Here is a 24601-nt window from a genome sequence, read left to right as displayed (position 1 = left end):
GGAATTGCTTTAGTGTTACCTTAAGTGCATTTGTGCTAGATGCCACTCCTCTGCTCCTCACCTTGGGAATGCTAAATTAATTTCATCTTGGAGAGTGTTCAGACCACTGAAACTGCACACTTGACCCAGCTTGTGAAATGAATCATAGGGTCAAGTATGGGTAAAAGAATATTTTTGTGATCGCTCCTTGCCAACAGACAAACAAATCTGTGAGGGAAAAGAAAACCCAACCTGTTATAACTAGTGGTTACACTGGTTTGTTTTGAATTTGCAACTGTCTCTGGTTTCTAATAGGATCTGTTCATAAGTTCAAGGGAAAGCTAGAAACCCTTTTTTACAGTCCTCATACTGGAGACAGGACTGAAAACATGAAGATTTTGAACACCCAGATACTGAAAAAGTTTTGTTGCATGTATTGCCCCTAGGTGTATGTTTTGTTGGGAGTAATTCCACTGGAAAATTCAAAATTGGGAGAACTAATCTACAAAACATAGTTTTACTGTATGATTCTGTTTCTAAGGGTCAAAGCATACTTACATACATACAATATACATCTGTCATGTGGCTTGTCATCTGGCAAACCAAATACTGATTCCTGGCAAAACTGAGCATTCCTTTATTCTCTGCAGAGGCGGGCTAGCTGAGAGGTTATGTCGGCTCCAGAACAGAGAAAGGTCTGCCATTAGCTTTTGGAGGCATCAGTGTCTTTCAGATGATAAAATCCCCTCAGGTAAGACATAACACAATGCCACTGTGAAAGTATTATACCTACATGTATGTATCTATGGCCTACCTAGGGGGAAAAGTGAAGTTTATATTATTTGCTGGTCTTTCCTGACTTGGGTTTAACGCTATAGTGATGGTCTTCTGAGCTAATAATTGCATTTCTGGCAAATATGAAGGTTTCTAACAACTCAGTCATCATTTCAATGTATAAGGTAAAGGATATGTTTTAAGTAGCCTCCATCTAAGTTCTTCACAGCTCCTTGATTTCCAACATCACATGGAATAATAGTGTATTCAGCAGGTTGTAGGACAATTCAAGTTTTAATTTATGGGTGTTCAGATTTTTTGATGGCTTTTTTTCTTTCTTTATAATCAACTTTTCCTCTTGTCCTTTTTGCTTTGTGATCACTTCTTGACAACAAACAAACAAATGGATAAAAATTCATGGATAAGTGCTGAAAATGTGTGAGTGGCACTAAGTGTGAACAAATAGTGCACAACTATGAAATGAGTGTGAAGCATAATTACAGTGTGGACATCACTTAAAAAGAAACAGTGGGAGTCGTGCAAATTAGTTACTGGTGATTGATAGCACCACCTTTCAGTAGTGTTTATTGAGAAGTAATGGATTCATAGAGTTTAAGTATAAAGAAGTAGTTAAGTTTTTTAATTAGCTCCTGTGTGTGTGACTAGTCTACAAAATGTCAAGTATTTATTCTGTATTAAGCCAACTGCTTGTTTTTGAGCATATATTAACTTGCATTTATTTTTCAGAAAGTCCTCTGGTCCTAATTTGAAAACACATGGATAAGTGAATCTAAGTGACTCTATCATTTACTTTGAGAGTTTGTTCTACTCCCAAATTTTTAAAGGTGGTTTTTCTTCCAAATCTGAATTTGTCTGGCTTCAGTTCCCCTCTTTTGTTTCTTGTTTCTCCCTTAAAGAGCTCTTTAGTATGTGACATTTTCTCTTTCTGGCACTTGCATAGCAAAACCTCTGCTGCCTCACAATTTTCATAAACTAAACAGACTGAGCCTTTTGAGGGTCTCCAAAGCATTTTTATCAGTGTTCATGGCTTTTTACTGTACCTCTTGAACTTTTCAGAAGGGTCTTAAGAACAAGGATAGCAATTCTATGTGTTCTTCATACAATACATAGCAATTCTACGTGTTTAGTCTCATTAGAGTCATTGGCCAGGTCCAGTTCGCTTCTCAGCCTCCAGGATATTCGAGGCCTGTGAGAAGTGTTTGAGTCTGGCTTGGCTTTGGTCACAGCACAGTGCTGGGACTTCACCTGGAATTGATTGTCCAGTATGATTTTGTAACCTCTACAGCTATTTTTTTCTGAGATGCTGTTTCCCACTCTCCAGTTACTTTTTCTGTTTCTTCTGCCTAAACACAGGGAAGTATTTGTGTTGTATAATGGCTGATTTTACTTAAATAGTGCAGCTAACCATGCAGTTCAGATCACTGGATAGCCAAAGCCTGTCCTCTTTTAGTCACAGATTTGCTTGAGTTTGTGGTATTCACACAGTTTCCTTATGTCACTGATGAAACAATAGCATGAGTGTTTACTTCTAAGTCCTGCTGGAACTGCTGTTACTCAGTTTTAATTCTCCCCTCGTAAAAAGCTCTAACTGTAATTCACAGAGTTAGCTCTCAGGATTTAAAATTTTTATTTCATTCCACTCAAAGGATGCATTACTCATAGTGAAAATGGTTGATTTTTCATAAGAAGGTTGTATGATTTAAAGTTACACCCAAACTCTTGGCTAAAGCTTGGTCTGAGTTTCTCACTGGAGCTTTAGAGGGCTTACCTCTATCCCTTGGCCATTTGCAGGCTCTGTGTTCAAAATGCCACCCATGGAGAATAGCACGTTGTTTTTCTGGCCTTAATTCCTTACTTATTTTTCCAGCCATTTTGCCTAGATCTGATGTCAGGCTAGTTGGTCTCAAGTTATTGTAAGCCACTTTGCTTGCCCTTCCTGAATAGTAGCACAATATCATCATCTTTTCAGTCTCCTGGAATTTCACCAGTATCTGAATGCACTCTAGAAAGTGACATCAGGGAACCAGAGATGTCTTTAGCCAGCTCTTTCTAGAAATGCTATGCTGAAAATTGTACAGGCATGCTTACTTAAAACCATGAGAGGTTACTTCATCATTCTTATGTGGTGTGAGGACATCTCTCACTGCTTCTCAAATATGGAAGAGAAATAGATATTGAATAAGCTTGCCTTTTTTAATGCACTTTGTAGTAACAGACCTCCAACATTACTAATATTCTTTTTGTCCTAGTTTCACATGTGTCATTACAAAACCTTGTGTTTGGCTGCTCACCATTTTGTTAGACCAACTTCTCGGCTGAAATATTCCATGCTAAACATCTGCCCCTGGCTGAATTCCTTTCTTTGATTCTTCTTCTTGCTTTCAGAAAATGAGTCAGAATTCGTTAGCATTTTATGAGAAAAAAGTCTATGGGAAAATACCTTGCTCTATTCTTAAGGACATTTTAAAAATTCTGATGAGTGTCTTTAAGATGATTTCGTTTTGGCAGAAGATGAACTGTTTCTGGGATATGCCTTTTCCATCATAACAAAAAATGGACAAGAAGTCTTTAGGACAAACTGCTGTTTCATTTACCCTGCAAGCATTTGCTACAATTTCTGAAAAATGCTGAACATGCCATAAATTTAGGAATACACTTCAACTCCACAACTTCAATTTCACTTCAATTTCACTTCCAATTCCAATCCTTATTCCAAAGTATATTGATTATAAAATAATCATTAAAATAGCTGTGATAATATTTTGGGGATACTTTTTCATCTAGAGCAAAATTTATTTTTGATAGCTGTATTCTTAGAACGGCCATAATATTTTGTAACACCAAAATGAAATTGGTGTTTGGTTTGGAGAACATCAGTTGGAATGGTTGAAATTTTAGTAATGTAACTAGATAACCTTCGCTTTGCTTCTAGTCAGGAATGTGAAGTGTCAGCACAGCAAATGCATGCCACTTTCAGCTTTCATCTCTTTAGGTTCAAGTTAAGGCTGTCTCACTAATCTAAGAATCTTCTTGAATTTTGTTTCCCCTCTGTTTTGCCCAGTAACATTTCTAAGCCACGCTGTTTCCAGGACTGTTTCTGACTTCAGCACGGAGTTAGAGGAAAGAACTTTTTAAATAACAAACTCATTTGAGTCACTAAAGAATCCTGAAGATTAATGTGGAGGATTGAAGTAACTTAGTTGCTGGGAGAGCTGTCACGTCATTTTGGATATCCCATAGACATGCAGACCAGAAGTTCATTGCTAAAGCGGCGGGGAGCAATTTCAAATGAGATTGGTTTAAAGTCCTCCTTACGTATGAGATTTAAGGAAAAATGTTTCCAGAAGTTCCAGCTGTCACCCCTATTAGACATTTCAAATTGCAGAATTTTATGCCTTTATTTTGCTGTTACTTACTTTTGGGTTGTATCCATGTCCATATTACTCAAAACCCCCTAGTTTTCAGCTTTGCTTTTTTAAAAAAATCCTGTCTGTTACCTCCCTGACCCTTTTCTGTAAGTAACCATTGTGGTTTGGCTGCCTCTTGGTCACTGGGATGAATCACTGCCCAGAAGAGAGCACCTCCTTTCAGAGAGCACGCACTTTCTGGTGTTTATGCAGCGCACAGGGTCTCACTTTGGCCCGCTCATTCTGCAGGGTAGAAGAAACCTTTGCGCTCTCTCAGATTTTGACAATTTTGGGCCACAGTCACGTTCTGCAGCTGGTCCCTGTGTTGGGGTAGGCGCTCCCTAAGGATTTCTGCAAGGTGAATCCCACTTCTATAAATCAAGGTGGCCATACCAGGCAGAGCTCTGAAGGGAGGGAGCACCCGAGTTTGCCCGTGCTGCACAGCATTGGTTGGATGCTTTCTGTGCTTCAGCTCTAACAGAGGCCAATGTCAGGCTCTGCCGCAAGTCCAAAATTTTCTGTTCTTCTCAAGATGTAAAAGGGGGGCTGAGGTGCAGGCCATGTAACAAACAGCAAGTCTCTGATCAGCCAAGCTGGTGGGTTTGAGGGTACTCTCTGCAAGGGCTTGTAGACCATTTGCAGGCTTTTTTTTTGTATGCAGTGCTGTAACTTCCCCATGAAGTTTCCTGTTTGGTCAAAGAGGAGATCTGGACAGCTGAAAGAGAGAGAGAAAAAAAAACCAAACCCACAACAAAAACCCAAACCTTTTTCCTGTCAACATCTGCTGGAAGAAAAAAATAGTGGTTTTCTGAGTTACAGACAACCTTCCTGTCCATAGGAGGGAATGCTAATAATATTTAAAGCAAACTCATGTAGATGCCTACTGTAACTTCTGAAATTCTGCTTTCTATACATCCTACCTTCCTTTGGTTTTGTTTGTATTGCAGCTATCATCGAAGCAGTTCTTTACCTTAAATGAAGAACATTTTATTTTCTAGCATTTTTAATCTGGTGCAAGATTTGGTATTTGTTGATCCAAAGTTAAGATTCATGATTATGTTACAACTGAATTTGAGTATTAAACTGACAATAAAACAAAACCATTGATCTTTCCTTCCTAACTGCTCTTTCTTCTCAGGGAAAAGTGACCTTCAAGGGGCAACAAATTTTCAGTTTACTGAGGCAAATGGAATGCATGCATGAGGGGAGGAGGGTGAAGCCTTGGAGATGAGGACAGGGTTTCATGTCACACGTTTTCAGGAAGCCTGAAAGGGTTACAGAAGAGGATATAAACAATCTCTCCGTCTCTTCCAGTTTCATTGACTAGTTAAGATGATGGGAAGAAATTATTTTAGCAGCTAGAATGCCAAGAAATTTGTACTTGATGAAGAAAACATGGGTAACCCTTAACAGGGTTTCCTTTGCTATGTAAAATTCTTCTAAAAAGACAGAAATCTGAGATTTGCTAGCTGTTGCTTGTTTCTTAGTTCTTGATGGTTTGTTTTATTACTTAAGAGTTAATACTATAAATTAGAGACATGGCAAGTGGCCAATTTTTTTTTTCCTAGCCAACTTTCTGAACTTGTTACAGCATTGGAAAGGAAAAAATCAAAAGTAAACTTGTCTTCTTCAAGCAAGAATTCTTTGTATTGTTTTTGTTTTCCTATGAGAAACAATAATGACATGCATAGTCTCTTTAAGTAGCTTGCATATGTTCTTATGAAGAATTTGTAGTGTTTAAAGCACAGCCAAATTCAGCAGACTTTTAAAAATTTATATAAATGTGGCAAGAAGCCATCATGCCTATGAGAGACTTGGTGTGTTTCTGAGAAAAATCTTAAATGGCTTCAGAAGTTACCAGCCCAGGAAGAATAACAGCATGTTATTCAGAACAGCAAGCAGATGGTTTTGTACAGGCTGTGAAAACCTTGAAACCCAGACCTGGTTTTCAGCATTGACTTTGGATTACAAGGTTCTGCTTGGTATCTACCTGCTTGCTGAGTTTGTTATGCCTGCACCTGCAAGTTATACATGAGGGAGGAGAAAGAACAATAATTGGATGCCAACCAAAAGAATGTTTTTGTTTTGATTTGTGCCTGTAATTTGACATTTTATACTTTTTACACTTAAGAATGAAAGTAAAACTTTGTGGCTTGAACCAGAAAGTGGTTGGCTATTCTTCCACTGCAGATAGTATGTGATGTCCCAGGAGAGTGTCTACTAACTGCAGTTTTGGAACCACATTTGACAATTAGAAGTTAAATTATGTTGGGATGAAATAATGCCTTTGAAAAACAACTGAGTGAGACAAATTTGGAAGAGTGTTGCTAGTTGGTTTTAATAAACAAGGCATGAAGTGGAATTTTCTTTGTTTCCTTAATAATTCCATAATGTGTATTTGACCTATTCATCTGAACCAAAGGCAAAGAGTGACTTTCATTCTGTGTGTAGTGAGTACTGTTCCCAACCTTAATTGCCCACAATTCTTTGTACTTTCAGTAGGAAAGGTTATTTTATAAAAGATTTTATCTAAGATTAGTAGAAATTTGACTGGTGTGTAACACCTGTATTTTGCATACTGCATATTTCTAAAGAATTTCCCATTTAAGAGAATGTATAACTTAACTTCTCAACCATGTATTTAGAAATGTCAGGTACAGTAAAAATTTGCTTCTAAACTGCAATTGATGTATACTATTTGTTTGATAGTTCTTTGAGCAAAAGTAACAGTAATTTGTTTTTCTTGAAAGTAACTGTCCTTTCCCCATATCATTCAGATATCACTAAGATAAAGAATTGTGACTGTTTAGCTGATAAGAACAAGTTGCCTTCACTATTTTTGCATAAAACATGCATTTGTTAGCGGTTTTTCACATACTAATGTGGCTTCAAGCAAGCTCATCTTCCTCCCTTGTGTCTTTTTATGAGTTTGTAATGTCTTTATTCAGAAAGCTCTACTTGCATAAGGGTAATTTTTTAACTTACTAAAAAGGAAGGTGGTGAAATAATCTCCCTTTTGCCTCTTGTCATGCTTGCTCGGTCTATTGTATCCATGTGACTTGTGAGGTAAGTCTTGTGGCTGAGGAGTTTTATTTTGTCAGTCTTGCTTTTCATGATAGTTCACATGTATACTGGTAGGTATGCATATGGTCCTTTATTACTACAGACTTTTTAGTATCACACTAGTAATAATTTCCATTCCATTCTTCTTCATGCTTAGATATAAGTTGTTTTTTTTTTCTGGAATGCTCAGTGGAGCAGAACCATTTCACTGTTTGGCATTCTCCTATGCTTCAGTTTTCTTTTTTGTTTCTAAGTGGTCTGTGTTGTTGTAGTTCACTGTTTTCTGCGTTGGTACTGTGGCCTTTATGAACTCATTTCTGCCTTGTGTGCTTGGATTGTTCCGTTCAGTTAGATTCAGATGGGCACATCACATCTTTCAGCCCTGGGGGTGAGATGCGTTCTTACAACATGGCAAGACTTTCAAATTTTCAGGAAGAATGGAAAATTGAAAAATTCGGGAGTACCTGCTGTTATAGACTAAACTTGGCTTTGTTTTGCTCTTGTTGATGTGATGGTGTTACTGTTGGTTCTGCAGGTCTGATCTGCCTATCCGTGCTGACACATTCAAACCATGCAGAATTCAGTTTGCAGTCCTGAAACACTTTGTCTCACTCTGTAGCTCTTGTAGAGATTGCTCTGCTGCTGGAGTTCTGTTGACCAGCTCTAAAGAGAGTTTCTTCCCTTTGAGAACTTTCCATTTAAGGCTACAGGTGCTCTTTTGGAACACTTGAGCAGTAGCATTTTAGCAAAATTCAGTGGAGTAGGGTGAAACTGCATGCGGTCTTACTGATATTGACATTTGATGCATTTCCATACATCAAGCACCATGGATCCTCTCTTTGCAGTGTGTTCAGCTTCCTGTCACTGTCACTAGAAAAACATAAAATATGTGGCTCCCAAGAGATCATAATTTCTATATTTTCCTCCTCATTTGTCTTCCTTACTGGTAGTTACAGAGTTATTAAAACAAACTTCAGAGTTGTATTTCAGGCACTGAAGTCAGAATGTCTGAGCATTTGTTTTTTTTTTAAATTGTGCTTCTCAATATTTTTTTCCTTCTCTTGTCTCCAAACTGCTTTTTGGTTGTTGAGAGTCAAAGCAGGCTGGCTTTCTTCTTAGCCTTGCTCCTAGGCTGCCCTTGGCATGGCCAGTGCATCATCTGTGATGTACATTCAGTGTTGATGTGGCTTAAATATATGTGTCTGTTGTGAAGCCACTGTGTTAGGTCTCAAGATCAAGGGCATTCCATCTGCCAGAGACTGTAGAGTCATCTGAAGTCTTCAAAGGGCTCTAGACCTCAGGGTCTGTGAGCTCCAAAGGAATGGGGAGATTTTTTTGCCCTTCCCCCCAGTCCCCCTTTTTTTTTTCTTTTTTTTTAACCCTTCTGGAATTCAGAGTAAATGCAGAACATCTGCGAAGTACTGCGTCAAAATAGATTTTGATGTCATGGTGTATGACATGGTATATAGCTGAAGGGCTGCATCACCCTGTGTACTAAAGTAATAAACAAAATGAAAATAAATACCCAAGGAAACTGTTGCATTCAGTGTGAAATTTGTTCATCTCCCAGGCACTGGAATTATCTTTGAGCTACTTCATGTCTGGGTTGCAAATTGGAGTGAGAAACCGGCATCCCAGAGGACACACCTGGAATTAAATAATTAACTGTGTATGTCAGAGCAGATCTCTTAGGTGGCTAAACCAAAGTGCCTCTAGCTTAGGATCCTATCCAAATGCCTAGAAAAAAATTATAAAATGGCTAACACTTATTGATACTTTCCCAAAGTATTCTCCCAAATCCCTCCCACAGATCTCTGACTCAGAATTACTGTTTGTGTTCTTAGTAGTTCTAAATAAGCTTTTTCTCCTACCAGAAAGATACTGGTTGTTTTTCTGAGCCCATGCATACAACATAGACCTGTTGTGATCACTCTATTATGGATCATCAGGTTTTTTTGGAAATGATGCCCAAGATCATTGCCAGGTTTGCTCCATTACTACTTTTGCTGAAAAGACCTTTCCTTGTCATTTCAGAGGTTCTGCTAATAGTGGTAGCAAGAGGTTGATGTTCCATTTGCCCAGGTTTGGATCAGGATTTCTTCATCTTTGTCAGAGCTTCTTGTTTCTTGTCTGGGAGGTTCTTACCAATCACAGCAAGGCTTCACCAAAGATGCTTCCCTGATTAAATGGCTCATTCCTCCCACCAGTCAGTCTCTCATGGATTTCACTCCTTCTGGACCACTTGCAAAGTGTGAAGGAACTTATTTGTTTGATCATGGTCCATCTGGCAATGGTTTCTGTCTGTTGCTTTTCAGAGGGAGACATTTATCACAGTGGTGTTCTGCAAAGGATGTTGTAACTAATCTAGCTCCTAACTGGTACCTGACTTTTCTTGTACACTGTCCCTTCTGTGACCAATATGTTGATTCAGTAGTAGCCAGCATGTTACTGATGTCTTTGTGAAGATTTCTCTTCCCATGGAAAATTCTGTGAGAAGTGAGGGAGCATTACAGGCCTTGGTGGCTGATCCCCTCCTTTCAGATGGCGTTCTTTAGAGGGCATATGTTGTACATCTCAAATACCTCCGCAGAATTCATACTCTGCCAGATTTATCAGTGCCCTTCTGGCTTTCTTTGTGGTACCTTAAGCCTTGTGTATCAGTGATTGAATTACACTTCGTGCCCCTGGGATGAATAAACTCTCTGTTTTGACTCATGGGGCCAGATATTTCACGTGATCCTTGATTCTGTGTCAGTAGATGTTTTCTCTGGCTTTCCAGCTGACTCTGTGAAGGCTATGGAGAGATGCTGGAAGGGGCAGCTGTCCATGTTAGGCTGTGTTCCAGGACCAGTAAGCTGCAGCAGCACTCTGTCACCAGAGCTCAGAGCACCCAGGGCTTTGCTGAGAAATGTACCTGTGTCTCACACTGCTCAGGCTGATCTGAGTTTCCATCTTTATCTCCCCCAAGCATTTCACTTTGCAGAGGCCTCTGGAACCAGATTGAATATTTGGAGAAGGTCCTTCATGGAAAGTGTGGTCAATCACTGGAACAGGCTCCCCACAGCACCAAACCTGTCATTTTAAGGGACATTTTCATATAATTTAGTGTTAGGTGGTCCTGTGAGAAGTAGGGAGTTGGACTTGAGGGTCCCTATGGGTTCCTTTCCACTTGAGATCTTCGAAGATTCTATAAGAACTTTGTTAAGAAGTCCTCAAATTGCTGATTGCTGCTTCATGGAAGATTTCTAAATGCATCCAGGCAGCTGTATGCTCACTCTCAGCAAGTGTGAGAGTGTGTACTTGTCTTTCAGTGGGAGAATAAGGGTTACCTTGAAGTAAGTAAACTGAAGTGGCTTTGCAGTTAGCTGAAGTAGCTCATTAATTCTTCCAGAAGCTAAGCCTGAAGAAATCCTTGAGTATTCTGGGCAGCAGAATGGGAAATGAAGAAATTTGCAGTGTAGGAATTGGCATAATTGCAGCACAGTTATTGATTACACCTTTTAAAATGCATACAATTGTAAAGTATTCTTCCTTACCTAAGATTACTAGGTATTGTCATGAAACATGCACATCTCTGCTTCTGAATTTCTTGAGCTTTAATTCGGCTTTGTAAATGAAAGTAAGTGAATGATAACTTCAGCAAGCAAGTGGGAATTTATGTAAGTTATCTGAGGGTGAAGGAGAACAATGCAAAACCCTAAAGTGAGCTTTTCACATGGATGAACAAACAAGTAAACTCTGGAAACTGTAGAATTTGCAGTGATCCAGCCTGTCTCCTCACCCACAAATTTGCCCTTCAGTGTGCAGCCACATATGTTTGATTTATTTTTGATTGACATAACAATACAAGAGCCAAATGTATTAAAACCAAAGCTACATTCTGAAATTTGGTGTTTCATCATGTGCCAGGAATCCAGAGTGCTTTTCCATGTTGTTCAAGAGAACACTATCATCAGCAGTAATAATAATTTCAGAGTAATTAAACTAAACTATCTCTGTGCATCTAAATAAACAAATAGATTGTGGTTCTGTAGAATGTGCATGTGTGCCAAGTGTGAGACTTGGCTACTGGTTGAAATTGAGATGCTTTTAGTGTAGAAGCATTCTGCTTCATTTAGAATCAGCTCCCAGTGTTTCCATCAACTTTAGGCCTGCAAGAGACTTTGGTGTCCTGGTAGGATATTTTTTACTCCAATGTGTTTTAGAAACTTTCATACAGATGCAGTTCTTGATTTGCCTAATATTTTTAACTGTTTTACAGTCAGAGGTTAAAAGAAAAATATTATTAGGCTGTCATTCATGGTCTTCAACCTGCTGTATAAAATGAGTAACATATAAGCTGCTGACCGTAAGAATTGTCATAAAATTCTGCATGTAAGAAATGCTTGGTTCAGAAGTGATGAGCAGTCTCTCTCACAAGCTGTCTTAATGCTTATTTTTAATAAGCTGTTGGTGTGTTTGAAAACTGAGACTGATTTTTTTTTTTGTGACTTGGTGTTTAAAGTGGATGTAAATGCAAATTGTGCTGTATGTCTAGAGGGAAGAGGTAAATGCTTAGTTACTTTAAAGGATGAGCATTTTTGTGGTTAGCAGAATTTGCTTATGCGTGCCAAATGACTTGGGGTTGACAGAGGACCACAACTGCAGCTAGTCAGGCAAAAGAGAATTCAAGTGTGAATATTCTAAGCCCTTCCCTTCAGGCATAGAAAACTAGTCAGTGCTCACCCTTGTCAGAATTTTCATATAAGCAAACATTATCTTAGTGTAGTGAGTCTCTGCAGTGGCACTGTGACATTTTTCTGAGGAGGTTACAGCGGTGAGGAGCAGCAGCAAGCTGCGACCATCTCTCTTCATCAGTCAGTTTCAAAGGACTTGGCAGAAAGAGTTCATTCTCCCATTTCTCAGATCTGGAAAAGGAGGTGAAGCTGTAATGGCTCGGACTGAAGTGGCTTATGTACATTTTGTGTCTGACTGTCTGGTGGAACCCTTTATAGAGCTGGAAAATACCAGTTCAGGGGAAGCAGAATGCTTTGCAGAAGCATGTTGCATGTGATGAAAAATGGGTTCGCATGAAAGTGGTTTTGAGAACAATTTAGTTTTAGATTTCCAAATTGCTTTATTTCAGTTTTAGTATGAAATTTAATAAAAACAGGGACAGAATTTTTTATTTTACTTTTGTATAATTCAACTTTATTGAATAAATTTGAAAGGTTTTAGGGCCCAGTTTCTTTGGTTTGGGTTTCTTGAGGGTTGGGTTAATTTTTTTTGAAGTTTCTCATAAACTCAAACTAAAATATTTTGATTTATTTTCCAGAGGAAAAACATTCACAGTTGTGAAATGAGCCTTAAAATAAACAAACAAATAACTAGTACAGCTCTCTTGTTAAGTTCCAGTATCACGTTCACTGTTCCTCCCCTGTTTCTTCTTTGCTGTGGGAAGACAATAATTTATATCAGCTGTTTGTCTTGGGATGTTGTGTTTTTCCCAATGCAACTTGTAAATCCAAAAGGGTAGAACTGGGGCTCTGCTGCCCTTGTCCTCTGGGACCCTTTTCTGCCCCACTAAATGCTTGCAGCATTCGGCAGGATAACAACATTTCTCCTCTGTGACCAGAGTGCAGACCTGAGTAAGGCTAGGTGAGAATGAGAATAAATCTTACATAATCTTACAGCTCAGACCAAGGTCTGTCTGCGTAGCTGCTGCCCTGTGCAGAGTGCAAAGGGACCCAGGGGTAATTTCATTTCAATGCAAAGTTGTTTCTTGTTAAGCAGAGACAAAAGTGCTAAGAATCAATCTGTGTAGGTTCTTGTATCTGTTCATGTTGCTTTAAAACAACAGAGCCTTCTGACTACTCTGACTGCCTACTGATAAAATGGATGATCAGTTTTGCAATAATTATTTTTAGGCAGTGCATCTTACTCCTTCTTTCTGCACATTTGTCCCTCAGTGTGAATCATCAGCTTTTAGATGCTTTGTATTCTTCTAATTTGGTTCCTGACAGCTGCTGCTTTGAGAAAGGCCAAGGAGGGCAAATACAGCTTCACTCTTAGCACAGTGCTTGATTATTCTGTTTTTAAATAAATACTTTTTTTTGCAGTATGTAATAAAAAACACTGAGCAAAGTCAATGAGTTGCAAGGTTTAAAAGTTCAGGTGTGGTGGGAGAGGGTTTCTTGGAGGGAGTTTGTGAATTCATTGATATTTGGAAGAAGTGCAGATGAGATTTTTTTTCCTTACAATTAATAGTATCTATGGAGAAAACAAAAATTACTGCAGAAGCATAACATAGGTCTTTTGATAAGGCTGTGTATTCTACTCATATGTGGATTTATCAAGCTCAGACAGATGTGCAGAGCACAGAGGGATACACATCTTTAGAGTGCCAGGACTTCTTTCTTTCTCCTCATCCAGACTTTGCATTTTTATTTTTCATTTTCGCTTTCTTTCCAGATAAATCTGGTGTTTTAATTGTGAGGATCTTAGAAATATTTGAGGAGTGCACGATACAAGTTGCCATCTGCCAGCAGCTGGAACAGTCTCCTGCTACGCTTTCGCCCGAGGATGCTGTCGTCAATGCAGAGGAACCAATACTCAAAGTCCTCTTCACCAGAGAGACAGCAGCTCACCTGAAGAGCAGACCACGGGATGTCATCCACATCTATCCCCCATGGTGAGTAAGGAGAAGGGGCCACACTTGCTGTAGCACTGCTCAACAAAGTGGAGTTGGTAGAGTGCTGGCTGCACTGCTGTAGGAAAAACCTTGGGGGGTAAGGGGAGAACAGGGCATTCTTGTGGTCATCTGTCTCTGGCAGCTTGAGAGACTTTGACAGATACCTTCAAGACAGCTCAGATAACAGCTAAATGTGTATCATGATGCCTCTAGTGTTGCTCAGGGCTTCAGTTGTGTTTTTGCTTAATATTTTCATGTTTAGAGCACTGGGAAGGCCTGAGCAATGTCTTATCAATGATAAGGCCAATAAAGTGCATACTTTCTGGTAGCAAAGTACTTCAGGAATGCTCATCTGTTGTTGGGAGCATGGGTATAATATTTCAGTGGAAAAGTCTCTATTAACTGTATAGCATTCAGTCTCCAGTTCCCCGAGTTCTTCTTCAGCACGACCCTTTCTGGAATTCTTCAAAATGTTTGGTCTACGCCTGTGATTATTTTCTGAGTTGGATTATTTACCTGAATTTTAAGGGGTAGCAAAAAAATGATGAGATTTCTAGTAAAGCAGCTGGTTGGTAGTAGCTGTAGGCTGGAAGGACTACTCTTCATAAAAATTTAGGGGAACTTTGAAGTGGGAACATTACTTGTCTCTTCACTGCCCTCCACCCCAAATTATAAAAGAGGAAATACTTTTCTTACCTGAGCTTTAGCCTCCAGCTGCCTCTTGTGTTTGACCATATCCTTTTGCAAAATACTTTTTCCTGTTTTGCAAAGGTCTGTATCTGGTTTTTATCTTCATTGATAGCTGCAAATCTTTTCTGAGTTCCCCAATTTGTAATCTTTTGCTTCTGAAATGTTTTTAACTCTTTTTGGATGTAATTCAAAAACTAAGGCAAGATATTTTATTTAGGGTTTTTTATGGCTACAGATACAGCTCTTGATAGTTTAGATGTAAATAGATTGGTATCAAAGGGAAAATGAAGGTCAATATTAATTAAGTCCTAGTCTGATATGATTCTGATTCACTGCCTTTTTTTGTTCTCATTTGTCTTTTCCTTCACATGCTTTTTTTCATGCTTTACATTTGGTTTTGTTTTCCTGTTTTCTTCTTGTTTCTCTCTCCTACAAACTTAGTTCCGTTTTTTTCTTCAGGTTTCCTCTGTCGTTTTTAAACCATGAGGTTTTGCATTTATGCAGCTGTATCCTTCTGTATAGACCTTAACCTACATGAAGATTTTTGTACCAGAAAAACTGTTTTAAGTAGGGTGTGATTCAGCTTTTCTCTTTGTTTCCTTCTTTTTTCTTCTCCTGACCTGTTAACTGTAGAATGCTTAGCATGTAGAAGTCTCAGACTGTTGCAGCTTGTTTCATGTCTGCTCTGGGAAGATGTAAATCTGCACTGATCTGATCCTTTCCAGACTACAGACATCTGCAACTGTATTAGTCTACTCTTCTCATTTGTGTAAATTTTAAGTTCTGGACAAAAAGCTCATTCCTGTATGCATGCAAACTGAGATTTCTTTAGGAAACTTAATAGCTAGCTGTCTGTCTTCCTAGAAACTCTGCCTTTTATTTGCTTATGTGTGTGTGTGTATATATATATATATATATATATTTAGTAGGATGTGCTTTTCATGTAGGAAAAAGTTTATTTCATGAAACCATAATGTTTGGACAGAGGATACATCTGCATTGTCACAGTTGCTTTCCTTACCTATATGTCTATACGTCTCTCAAGGCACTTCATAAATACATCAGTTAATTGTAGCAAAACTGCATTAAAACTCTAGTCCTATTTTCTCTCTTTTTGAAATTATCATAATGTTAGTTGTCCCTTTGTTTACTCAACCAACTTCAAAAAAAGTTGGGCTGGATACTGTTAAAATACTGGAGGCAGGGAGGGAAGAGAATGAGGGATGTTTTTGTTTTAGATTATAATTTGGCACTTTTAGTTTACATTAATTGGAAATTGGACTTGTATACTTAGTGGAAGTTTCCTCTATCACAGTTCCAAGCTTCTATTCTCTTAAACTCTAACTTGAGAACTCTGAATGCTGAAATCTAGTTCTTGTTACTCTGCATTGAATTTGTACTTCTGTTAAAAGCAAATGCTGTTTCTGTTAAAACGCTTGTCTGTCAATTCAAATGTGTGACTAGTGAAAAAACAAATTAACTAAATCTAATCCTGTCATGGTGAAATAAGCATATTTATGTATCTTATTAACATCTTATGTATCTTCTTAATATCAGTCAGAAGCAAAAGGGACCTAAAAAAAAGTAGATGCAAGGGGAGGCAATCCTTGAACTACCTGTGTGGTTTTGGGATACATAATACACTGCACATTGTTGTCTTGTATTTTGAGACAGAGTGGGATCAGATGGGGTGTTTTGTAAGTGGCCTGCTTCTGGTGCTGTTGTGTCCTGAGAGCAAAATTTCCCATTACATTTAAAATAAAACTCCAGAATTACATTCTGACTTTGCTTTTTGCTCTCTGACCAGGCGACCAAGTAAGTAAGATGTAGACACACAGGCTGCTGGCTCCTGGAGGTGATTATTCATGTCAAAAATTGAGCACATCATTTTGGAGACTTTGTAAAATTCGTCTTTGCTTTTGTAGCTGTACTTTGTAACTGTACTGTATGTGCTGTGAACTCAGTGCATAACCTGGTATGTGAAACATCTCCAGCAGTAGACCTGCATTAAGTACTTCAGGAAGCAGTGTTTAGAGAAGTGCTGATAGGCTTGTTGGTATTTGTTCGCATGGAGAATCCCATGAAACTTCAGCATTGCGGTATTAGCAATTTAATTTCACAAATAAAATATTGACAGGGGGCTGGTTGTAAGAATCTTACCACTAGACATTGCTCATGAGAATGGTCCCACTGGATTTCAGAGGAGCTTCATGTCAGGGCAAGAATGACTAGGACTGAACACAGATTTCTTTGTAACTAGATATTAAGTTCTTTGGGTCCAATGTCTTAAGGTACATATTTACAATCTTGAAAGCAGGGGATTTGATGTGAGAATTGTCACTTGCTATGAGGAAAGCAAACCCCATAAAGTGATAAAAGCTTTCAAACCAGCATGTGTGGTGCAGGACAGAGCTCAGCTGCCTGGCCACTGAGACATCTGACAGGAGACTGCTGTGATCTTGTGGCTATGTGGAAGTATTATTGCAGTGTTGTATCTAAATAAGGCCTATTAGCTTGGACACATCACATGAAAATGATTGTGTGTTTTGGGCTGGAGCTGGTTTCTGTCTGGCCAGCCGGGAACAAAACAGGCAAAAGAACTCAGCCCTGCCTGCCCCTGCCTGTGTAGGCTTGCCTTTGGTTTTCTTTGCAGTACCTGAGCAACTTCTTGGATTGAGACTTTAAATGAACACCTCATAATTTTTCACAAACTAAATCTGATTCATTAAGTGTTTTTAACACCTGGAAAAGAAAAAAAGTTTATTACTGAGTTTAATTAAATTGATTTCTAAGTCTTTATTCACTTTGCAGAAATACATATCCAGCAAAAAGTAAAAATTGCCTGCAAAGACACGAGAGAGTGGAAACAAAGGCTTCCACTCTTCCACTGGTGGTGATTTTATGGTTTCAATGTACCTGGGTTTTTTTTCTGTTTGTTTCATTCTAAAAATTATAGAAATACCATACCTGACAGAAAGTAATGACAGTTGGTATTTTTAGAGATTCCAGGATTCATTTGGCTGCTGACACTGCAAGGCTTGGGGATGGACTGTTTGCCTTAGATATTCCTGTCTTCTGCTCACAGATATGCCTACTAGTTAATAGTCAAGATAAACTGACCTGAAGAAAATGATGCTGATTAGAATTCTTTCCCTTGCCAGTAAGTTTAACAGCTTTGAAATGTTTTTCATGTATTTCTAAAGTAAAACTACTCGAAGTATGTGATATTAATAGAGTTCTTGGCAATAGCAGTATAAACCACAGATCACGTTTGATTTGGACAGGCTCAGAGGTTGATCCATACCTATTGAATGTGAATGTCTGGTATGAAGCCTCTAGTTCAGGAGGTTCATGTGGTGCTAGTTACTGGGGGCAGGGGCAGTATGAAGGGGACATAACCACTCTGTTCTGTTCTTGCACTGCCTGAAAACACTGCAGAAAACAAGATCCTTGGCTGGATAGCCGTTATTCCCCATGCAACTTCTCTGAGACAGTTTATTTTAGGAACTTGGTATGGCAAGTACATAAAACACTTAAATCTGTGACATCAACAAGCAACTTCAAAGTTGTTCTTTAGTTTCTCTTAACCTGTGAAACCACGGGGAGTCATAATTACTCAACTTTGAGTGTTCCAGTGCCTGGAGAAAGTGTTTAATGTGGACTTCTCATTTCTGTTTGCATAACGCTAAATTCAGTCTCTCCTCAGTGAAGGAATTCTAAAAGACTTTGAATTATTTACTGCCAAGGAGAAGGACTCATACAAAACAGCTGATGTACAGGGATGAAATCTTGTATCTTAACTCCTTTCATGTAGGCCAATGGTGGAAGTTGTTGTAGAAAAGTGCAGGCAAGCTCTGAAGAAATTTATGTACAAGAAGCAATCTGGTTTTGTGGATTCAGAGAGTATTCTACTTTAGAATTATCCTGGGCATGCTGTAGGCTGTGTTGTTGACTCAAGAGCAGCATTTATGATAAATTAGTATGTTACTGTGATTTTTGCATTGCCTTACCTAACACTGTCTTACGTCACCTGGGTGAGAAACAGCAGGAGCAACGCAGGGAGCTAACATGAAATAGGTGTTTACCATGGCTCATGTTAAAGAGCATTTGACTTCCATTTGATGAATTCTTTTTTTTTTTTAAATCACTGTTGCTCTCATCAAGCAAGGGAAGCATTTAGGAACATTTACAGAGTACCTATCACCAGAAAGATCATGGGAAAGCAGGATCTAGGTTTCACATGTTAATGAAATGCAGAAATTATCTCCTCCTGCTGCTCTGTAATGAAAGCATCTGTATCCTTCTAAATTTTCTCAAATTAAGGAAAGACATGTATAGAACATCTTTCACATACATTCAGTTTCTCTGCTTATTCCACAGAGAGGCAGCTTCTTTGAATGCTTGTTAGATCAGTTTTGTCCAACTGATCGATGTTCACCATCTTCCTCTCATGAAATCTGGGTGCTTAAATATAAACATATAAATATTCAAACGGATGGAAAAAGTGGCAGGGGGGAGATCACCAGTCAGATCCCCCTCATTGGAAAGATGTTGGCTCTGCCTTAACATCTTCAAAGAAAGAATGTAACAATAGCAGAGTGGGAGAACCTGATAAGAGGGATGAGGCTCACTCAGAAGATAAAATTCTACAAAACTGCAGAGCTGTAAAGCCAGTGTGGGCACTATTTCTAAAGTACATATGGGAATGGCCTTGGAGCCAAAGATCAGATCATATCATCTGCTTGGAATTGCTTCTCGGAGATCATGCAGTTGTGAAAATTGAAGTTCCTTTCAGAAGCAGCTGAAGCAGCAGCAGGTTTTTTGCAAGAATTTACTTTTTGTTTTGCTAAGATGTACTTTTCTTAGTGCAATCACTTCAGAAGAGGTGTTTTGTCTTTTGAAAACAAAAATACACATACTTTCTATGAATTGAAAGTGGTCCCTAGCGAGCTTTTAATATAATTTCTTCAGTGTTACTTTTGCTTTGTCTTTTCTTGACAGAATAGTCCTTAGGATTTTTCTCCTTTTTTCTTTAAAAAAAAATATTTTTCTTTTGTCCATCCTCTCATGGAAAGGAAGAAAAATTTATCTGTATAGCTGCTCAGGTATATGCTGTTTGATATCTCTAGAAGTGAAGAGATGAAGCAATTAATGTTATATGAGTTTGTTTACTTTGCATGTAGAAAAATCAAAACAACACAATTTCTTAGTAATCTAATCAATGGATAATGGTGTTCCTTCATAGGTGGATGACATAATTGGAAAAATGCAGAATTGCACAGCTTTGGTTCCAAGAGGAGAAAAAGTCATTGATGTAATTTCTGTGATCTGCCACAACCACCTGAAGCAACAGATATCTAGTATTTCGGATGTGGGCTATGTCTAATAAACACAGTAACATGATCACATTTTTGCAGTGAGACAGACATGCTTATTTTTACAAGTGTGGCATGAATAGACACATTATACAAACGCCATGTAGAAAATATAAGTACCCTGAAAAACAAAGATGAAAAACCTGCTTTCTATAAAAGGGGTTTCCATGGAGAAAAGAATGGAAACACAGGAAGATAGGAGCCTCAAGACAGTAGATACAGAGTTGTGTAGAAGATTGAAACTGGATTTTTAAACACGACTGCCTGTCTCTGGATTAATAGCTGATGGTATCTTGCCATGCTGAAGAAGGGGAATTTCCACTGTACTGTACCAATGAGGTGCGGGGGTTTGTTGATCCATTTGTTTGCTTTCGGCCAAATCAGAGGGGTCAGAAGCGAGCTGTGTGTTTGCAAAGCAGCAGCTTGGTTTTCAGATCAAGGCTGAAATGCGTTGTTGCTGCCACAGAAGCCTCCATCGGGGTAGAACACCTCTGGTCTCCCTGACCAGATGTGTGTCTGAACCGGGCACATCCAGTCAGGTGGTGTGCTCCTGCCTCACACCCCCGCAGCCTGCTCCGAGCTCATCCGAAAGGAGCACTGCATGTTGTTCTCTGGAGGGAGTCTCCAGGATGACTTCTTCCAATATGGGCTTGTAAGAATAAAGGAGTTGTAGAAAAGAGGGAGGGGATGTGAACAGCCTGGTTTATGCATGGGGTGTGTTTGTCTACGTTTTTCCTAAATAATAGATACTGTCCAACTTAGATCCTACTGGAATAACTGTGGTGTCCAGTTAATGGGAAAATCTGAATCACCTCACTGTGGTGCTTCCATGTTGAGGAATTGGCATGCATTTGAGTCCACGGCTTTTAGCAACAGAATAGGAAAATTGTTTTTAAACATCCATTACTTACAGTCAGTGATGTTGTTTATGTCCAAAAAATTACTGGAAAAAAAATTCAGTGAGAATGCAAATGTCTTCTCCTAATACTCACGAAATAATCTTATCCTGAAAAATCTAATCAAGTTTTGTTTTGTTTTGTTTTTTAATGAAAAGTCTGTACTTGAAACTTTCCAGCTTTTATAAGTGAGGAAATTCCAAGCATTTTGTAGTGACAGATACTGTTAGTGGGTAGTTGTCCACTGACGTCAAAACCAGAGGATGGTGAACAGCTTTGTTCGAGTCAACGAAAAATGTACAGTCTTGGATAAACTCTGCGTTAGCAGCAGAGCTATCATTGATATACGAGCAGCTTCACATGAGTTCCCATGTGTATTCAATCCAATGCTAAATTCCAGATCTTGTTTAATGAGCAACTGATGGAGCCAAGACCTGGCACTGCAGTCTGCTTTATCCAGTCATGAAGGAAAAACAAGCTAAATAAGTTCAGATGAACAAGTTCAGAATTACTGCAGGGTTATTAAAAAGTTGTGATTTGTATTCCTCTGCTAATGTTTATGACTAACAGATTTGGGACGTGTAAAACAATACTTAATTTGTAAAAAGACTATGTGCCAAAATTCCCTCAGTAGTTTAACCACTGAAGAGCAAGTTTCGATTTTGTGAATGGGTTTCTTTGAATGTTTAAGATTATCAGTAATTGGCTAATCTTTTTTTTTTTAATTTACATTTTGAAAAATTATGGTTTCTGCTTGTTGGATTGCTGTTCAGCACTTTTACTTCATGAAATGAAATGTATTTCCATAGCTCGCTGTGAAGAGGCAGTTTTCAAGACAAGTGCCTTTGTATTTATTTATCAGGCGTGATTTGCTACTGTAATGGTAGATGTGTATTTGGAGTATGATTTTTCCATGCAGTTCTGTGTGCAGTTAGGCTGGGGCTTCAATAAGCTGGATATTTTCTGGATATATGCTGGATTTTCCTGCTAAGGATGCTTTTGTCCTTGGGCAGTTTTGCGTGGGCAAAGAGATGGATAAAGCGTGAGTTTGCCAAATTATCCTGTGTGGTCATTCCCTACAATATCAAGGTATGCTTTGTCAGATTCCTCCTCCTGAATGTCATATTTAAGTGTAGGGAAGCAACAGTTAATTACTGTAGTCCTAGCAGAAATAGTAATTAAAGCCTCAAGTATTTCAAAAGGGGAATGTGGCTTTCAGATATTTGAAAGATTTGGAAAGTTGCTACCCAAAATACAGTATTTAAAACATCTCAGCTATCCTGGGGGGTGGGAGCATGGGAGGGCAAGGGGGAGAACAAATTTTACTGTTACTTCTACCAGGCAGATGACTTCTCTTTCAGTAAAAGCTCATTGAAAAAAAGACCTGTCGTTTTACATATTTTTGGCGGAAGAATGTCCTTTGGTATATGAAACATTTTATCTGTGAAACATTCAGTGTAGCCTTTTGTGTGTTTGATGAAGCTTCTCTTCCTACCAGTCTTCCAAGTCAACATTCACTGTGCAGATCGCAATGATTACTTCTTCCTGACTGGTAGGCTTCTTTGACAGCGTCCTGAGACGTCGTGAAAAAGTACTCCTCTAGTTACTGCCCCAGTTCAGCCTTCTGGAACACCAAGTTTCTCCAATCAGAAGTTTCAGAACAATATTTAGAGCATTAGAAGTCCTGTACAACCACTATTTTTACCTTTGGGAATTTGTGTTTGGAAAGCCAAATCACTGATGTGGCGCCAAAAAAAAAAAAAATCATTACTTGGCAGTATGTGGGAAGGGGGGTGGTTGTGTGTGTATGGGGGGGGGGGGGGGGTTCGTTTGTTTTGGAGGTTTTTTTCTTTCTTTAACCTCTTTGGACTTCTGAAACATTACCTGTATTCTCTCTTCTTGGTAAAAGAGTTAAAGAGTTAAAAATAAAGAAGCCTAGTGAACATTTCTGTGGATGTTTTTTGTTTTGATGGTTATCTTCCCTTTTTCAAAGTCTTGTACTTATTTTTTTTTTCTGTAAGCAGCACGTTTGCTGTTGAGCAGATCACGATAGGGGACTTTTGCATGGTCTTCCTGGCAGTCATTGTCCATAGTCAGTCCAAGGTCCTTGGCTGTGACAAAAACTGGACTCCGTGTCCACCTCGACTCTGCTGTTAGTGCAAACCCAAGCACATCTGTTAGTGCAAACCCAAGTCTGTCAGCAGCTCCAGCTAATCCCTTGTAATGTGAACTGAGGCTATGAAGAAATATCCTGAGGTACTCTGAGGTATTGTTGGGACAGACATTGAGGATCATAACTACTCCCAAAAAAAACCTGGCAGAATATTTACAGTGCTGCATGCACACACTGAAAGCACCAAACTTGAGAACACTTAAGATTCAGCATAAAACCATAAATTACATTGATTTTATTTGTGTTTTTATCTGTCTTCCCAGCATGGCACAGCATGTCTGTCTTTTGTGTTTCCCAAAACCAAATTTCTCCTTCAAACTGAGGTTTATTTTTGAGAAACGTGGGCAATGCAACTATGTGAGATTTGTAAATGGCATTTGCGCCTTACTGCTTGTCTTCTGGTTCACTGAGCTTGTCATAAATATTAATTTTATAGGGCTGGTAGTTTTTTATGCATTGTGATTGTACAGATTGGGGAAGAGATAAATTTTATCGATGTGGGCTGTCACTGGATTTTACAGGGTTTATATGCTTAAAGGAGCTCAGATTTACAGTATATATGTATAAGAATCATTCTTCAAATTATTTTTGAAGACATTTGAATGAAAATACATTTTATATAATATAGGATTGTTCTTCATTATATTCCCAAATATTGCTTACCTTCCATTTCTCACACAAAATCAAATAAGTTGCCCAGTATTTTCTTTGTCCTTTTGCAGCTTCCTGTGGTTTACAGTTTGAGAAGTTCTGCATGAGGTGATTGTCTAATTTTGCTAGGAGATATTTGACCCTAGGAGTTTGCTTTTGAATCTTGCTGTAAAGCAGGGACCTGTTTTCTAGCTATACTCCAAAGCAAATCCATTTTAAAAACAAACTTCAACATGATCCACTTCTAGAATAGTCCTTGAAGTCTTGAGAATTGCCTTTGGTTGTAGGTCACTGCAGATACAACTGCAATTTCTTGATTTTTGAGGACTGCTGGTTGCCTAGAAAGGAATGGAATCCTATTAGGTTTACTGGTTACCCTGAAACTGTCCTAAACACAGCCACAGGAGAAAACAAGGGGGACAAGTTATTTCCACAACCCAAATAAAAATTACACCTTTTTTGGAGGGGGAGGGAGCAACTTTTATGTCTATTTATATTTAGATTAGACTGCATATAAAAGTATTCTTTGCCTGTGTGTTCCAGTTAATTGGTTGGGATTCTTTACCTTTGATCATGAATCTTGTTCTTTGGCAAAGCCGTACATATTGAAGACTGCCTTCCTAGAAGAGCCCTGAGATTTGGAAATACATATAATCTTGCATGCAAAGCCCTTCTCTACTTATTAAATTCTGAACACCCATTTTCTAAATTAATATAGGTATTGCTTGGGTTGCCATGTTGATTTTTTTTTGAAGCTCTTCTTGGAAAGTACTTTCTTATCACACATTAACAGCTCCATTGGTGTATTTTGGCTATGTTTAAGTAAAGCCATTTTCCATTCAGAATGTGCACTGAATGTGTTGGTTAATATATTTGATTTGTTATTAGTTGTATTTTAACTG

At 38.6% G+C, this 24601-nt stretch overlaps 1 protein-coding gene across 2 annotated transcripts in view; it reads left to right on the top strand.

Moving 5' to 3' along the window:
- The window catches only part of SPIDR (scaffold protein involved in DNA repair), a 195697-nt gene that overhangs the window by 60470 nt on the left and 110626 nt on the right, over nucleotides 1-24601 (top strand). For both annotated transcript variants that reach the window (XM_084220353.1, XM_084220352.1), the window contains exons 7-8: nucleotides 630-730; nucleotides 13695-13914. In XM_084220353.1, coding sequence (XP_084076479.1) covers nucleotides 630-730; nucleotides 13695-13914 — 321 coding nt within the window. The remainder of the gene's footprint in view (nucleotides 1-629; nucleotides 731-13694; nucleotides 13915-24601) is intronic.

Source organism: Fringilla coelebs (assembly GCF_963513975.1).
Source record: "Fringilla coelebs genome assembly, chromosome: 1".
In the NCBI taxonomy this organism is placed as follows: domain Eukaryota; kingdom Metazoa; phylum Chordata; class Aves; order Passeriformes; family Fringillidae; genus Fringilla; species Fringilla coelebs.
This window is presented reverse-complemented; position numbering and strand designations above follow the sequence as displayed.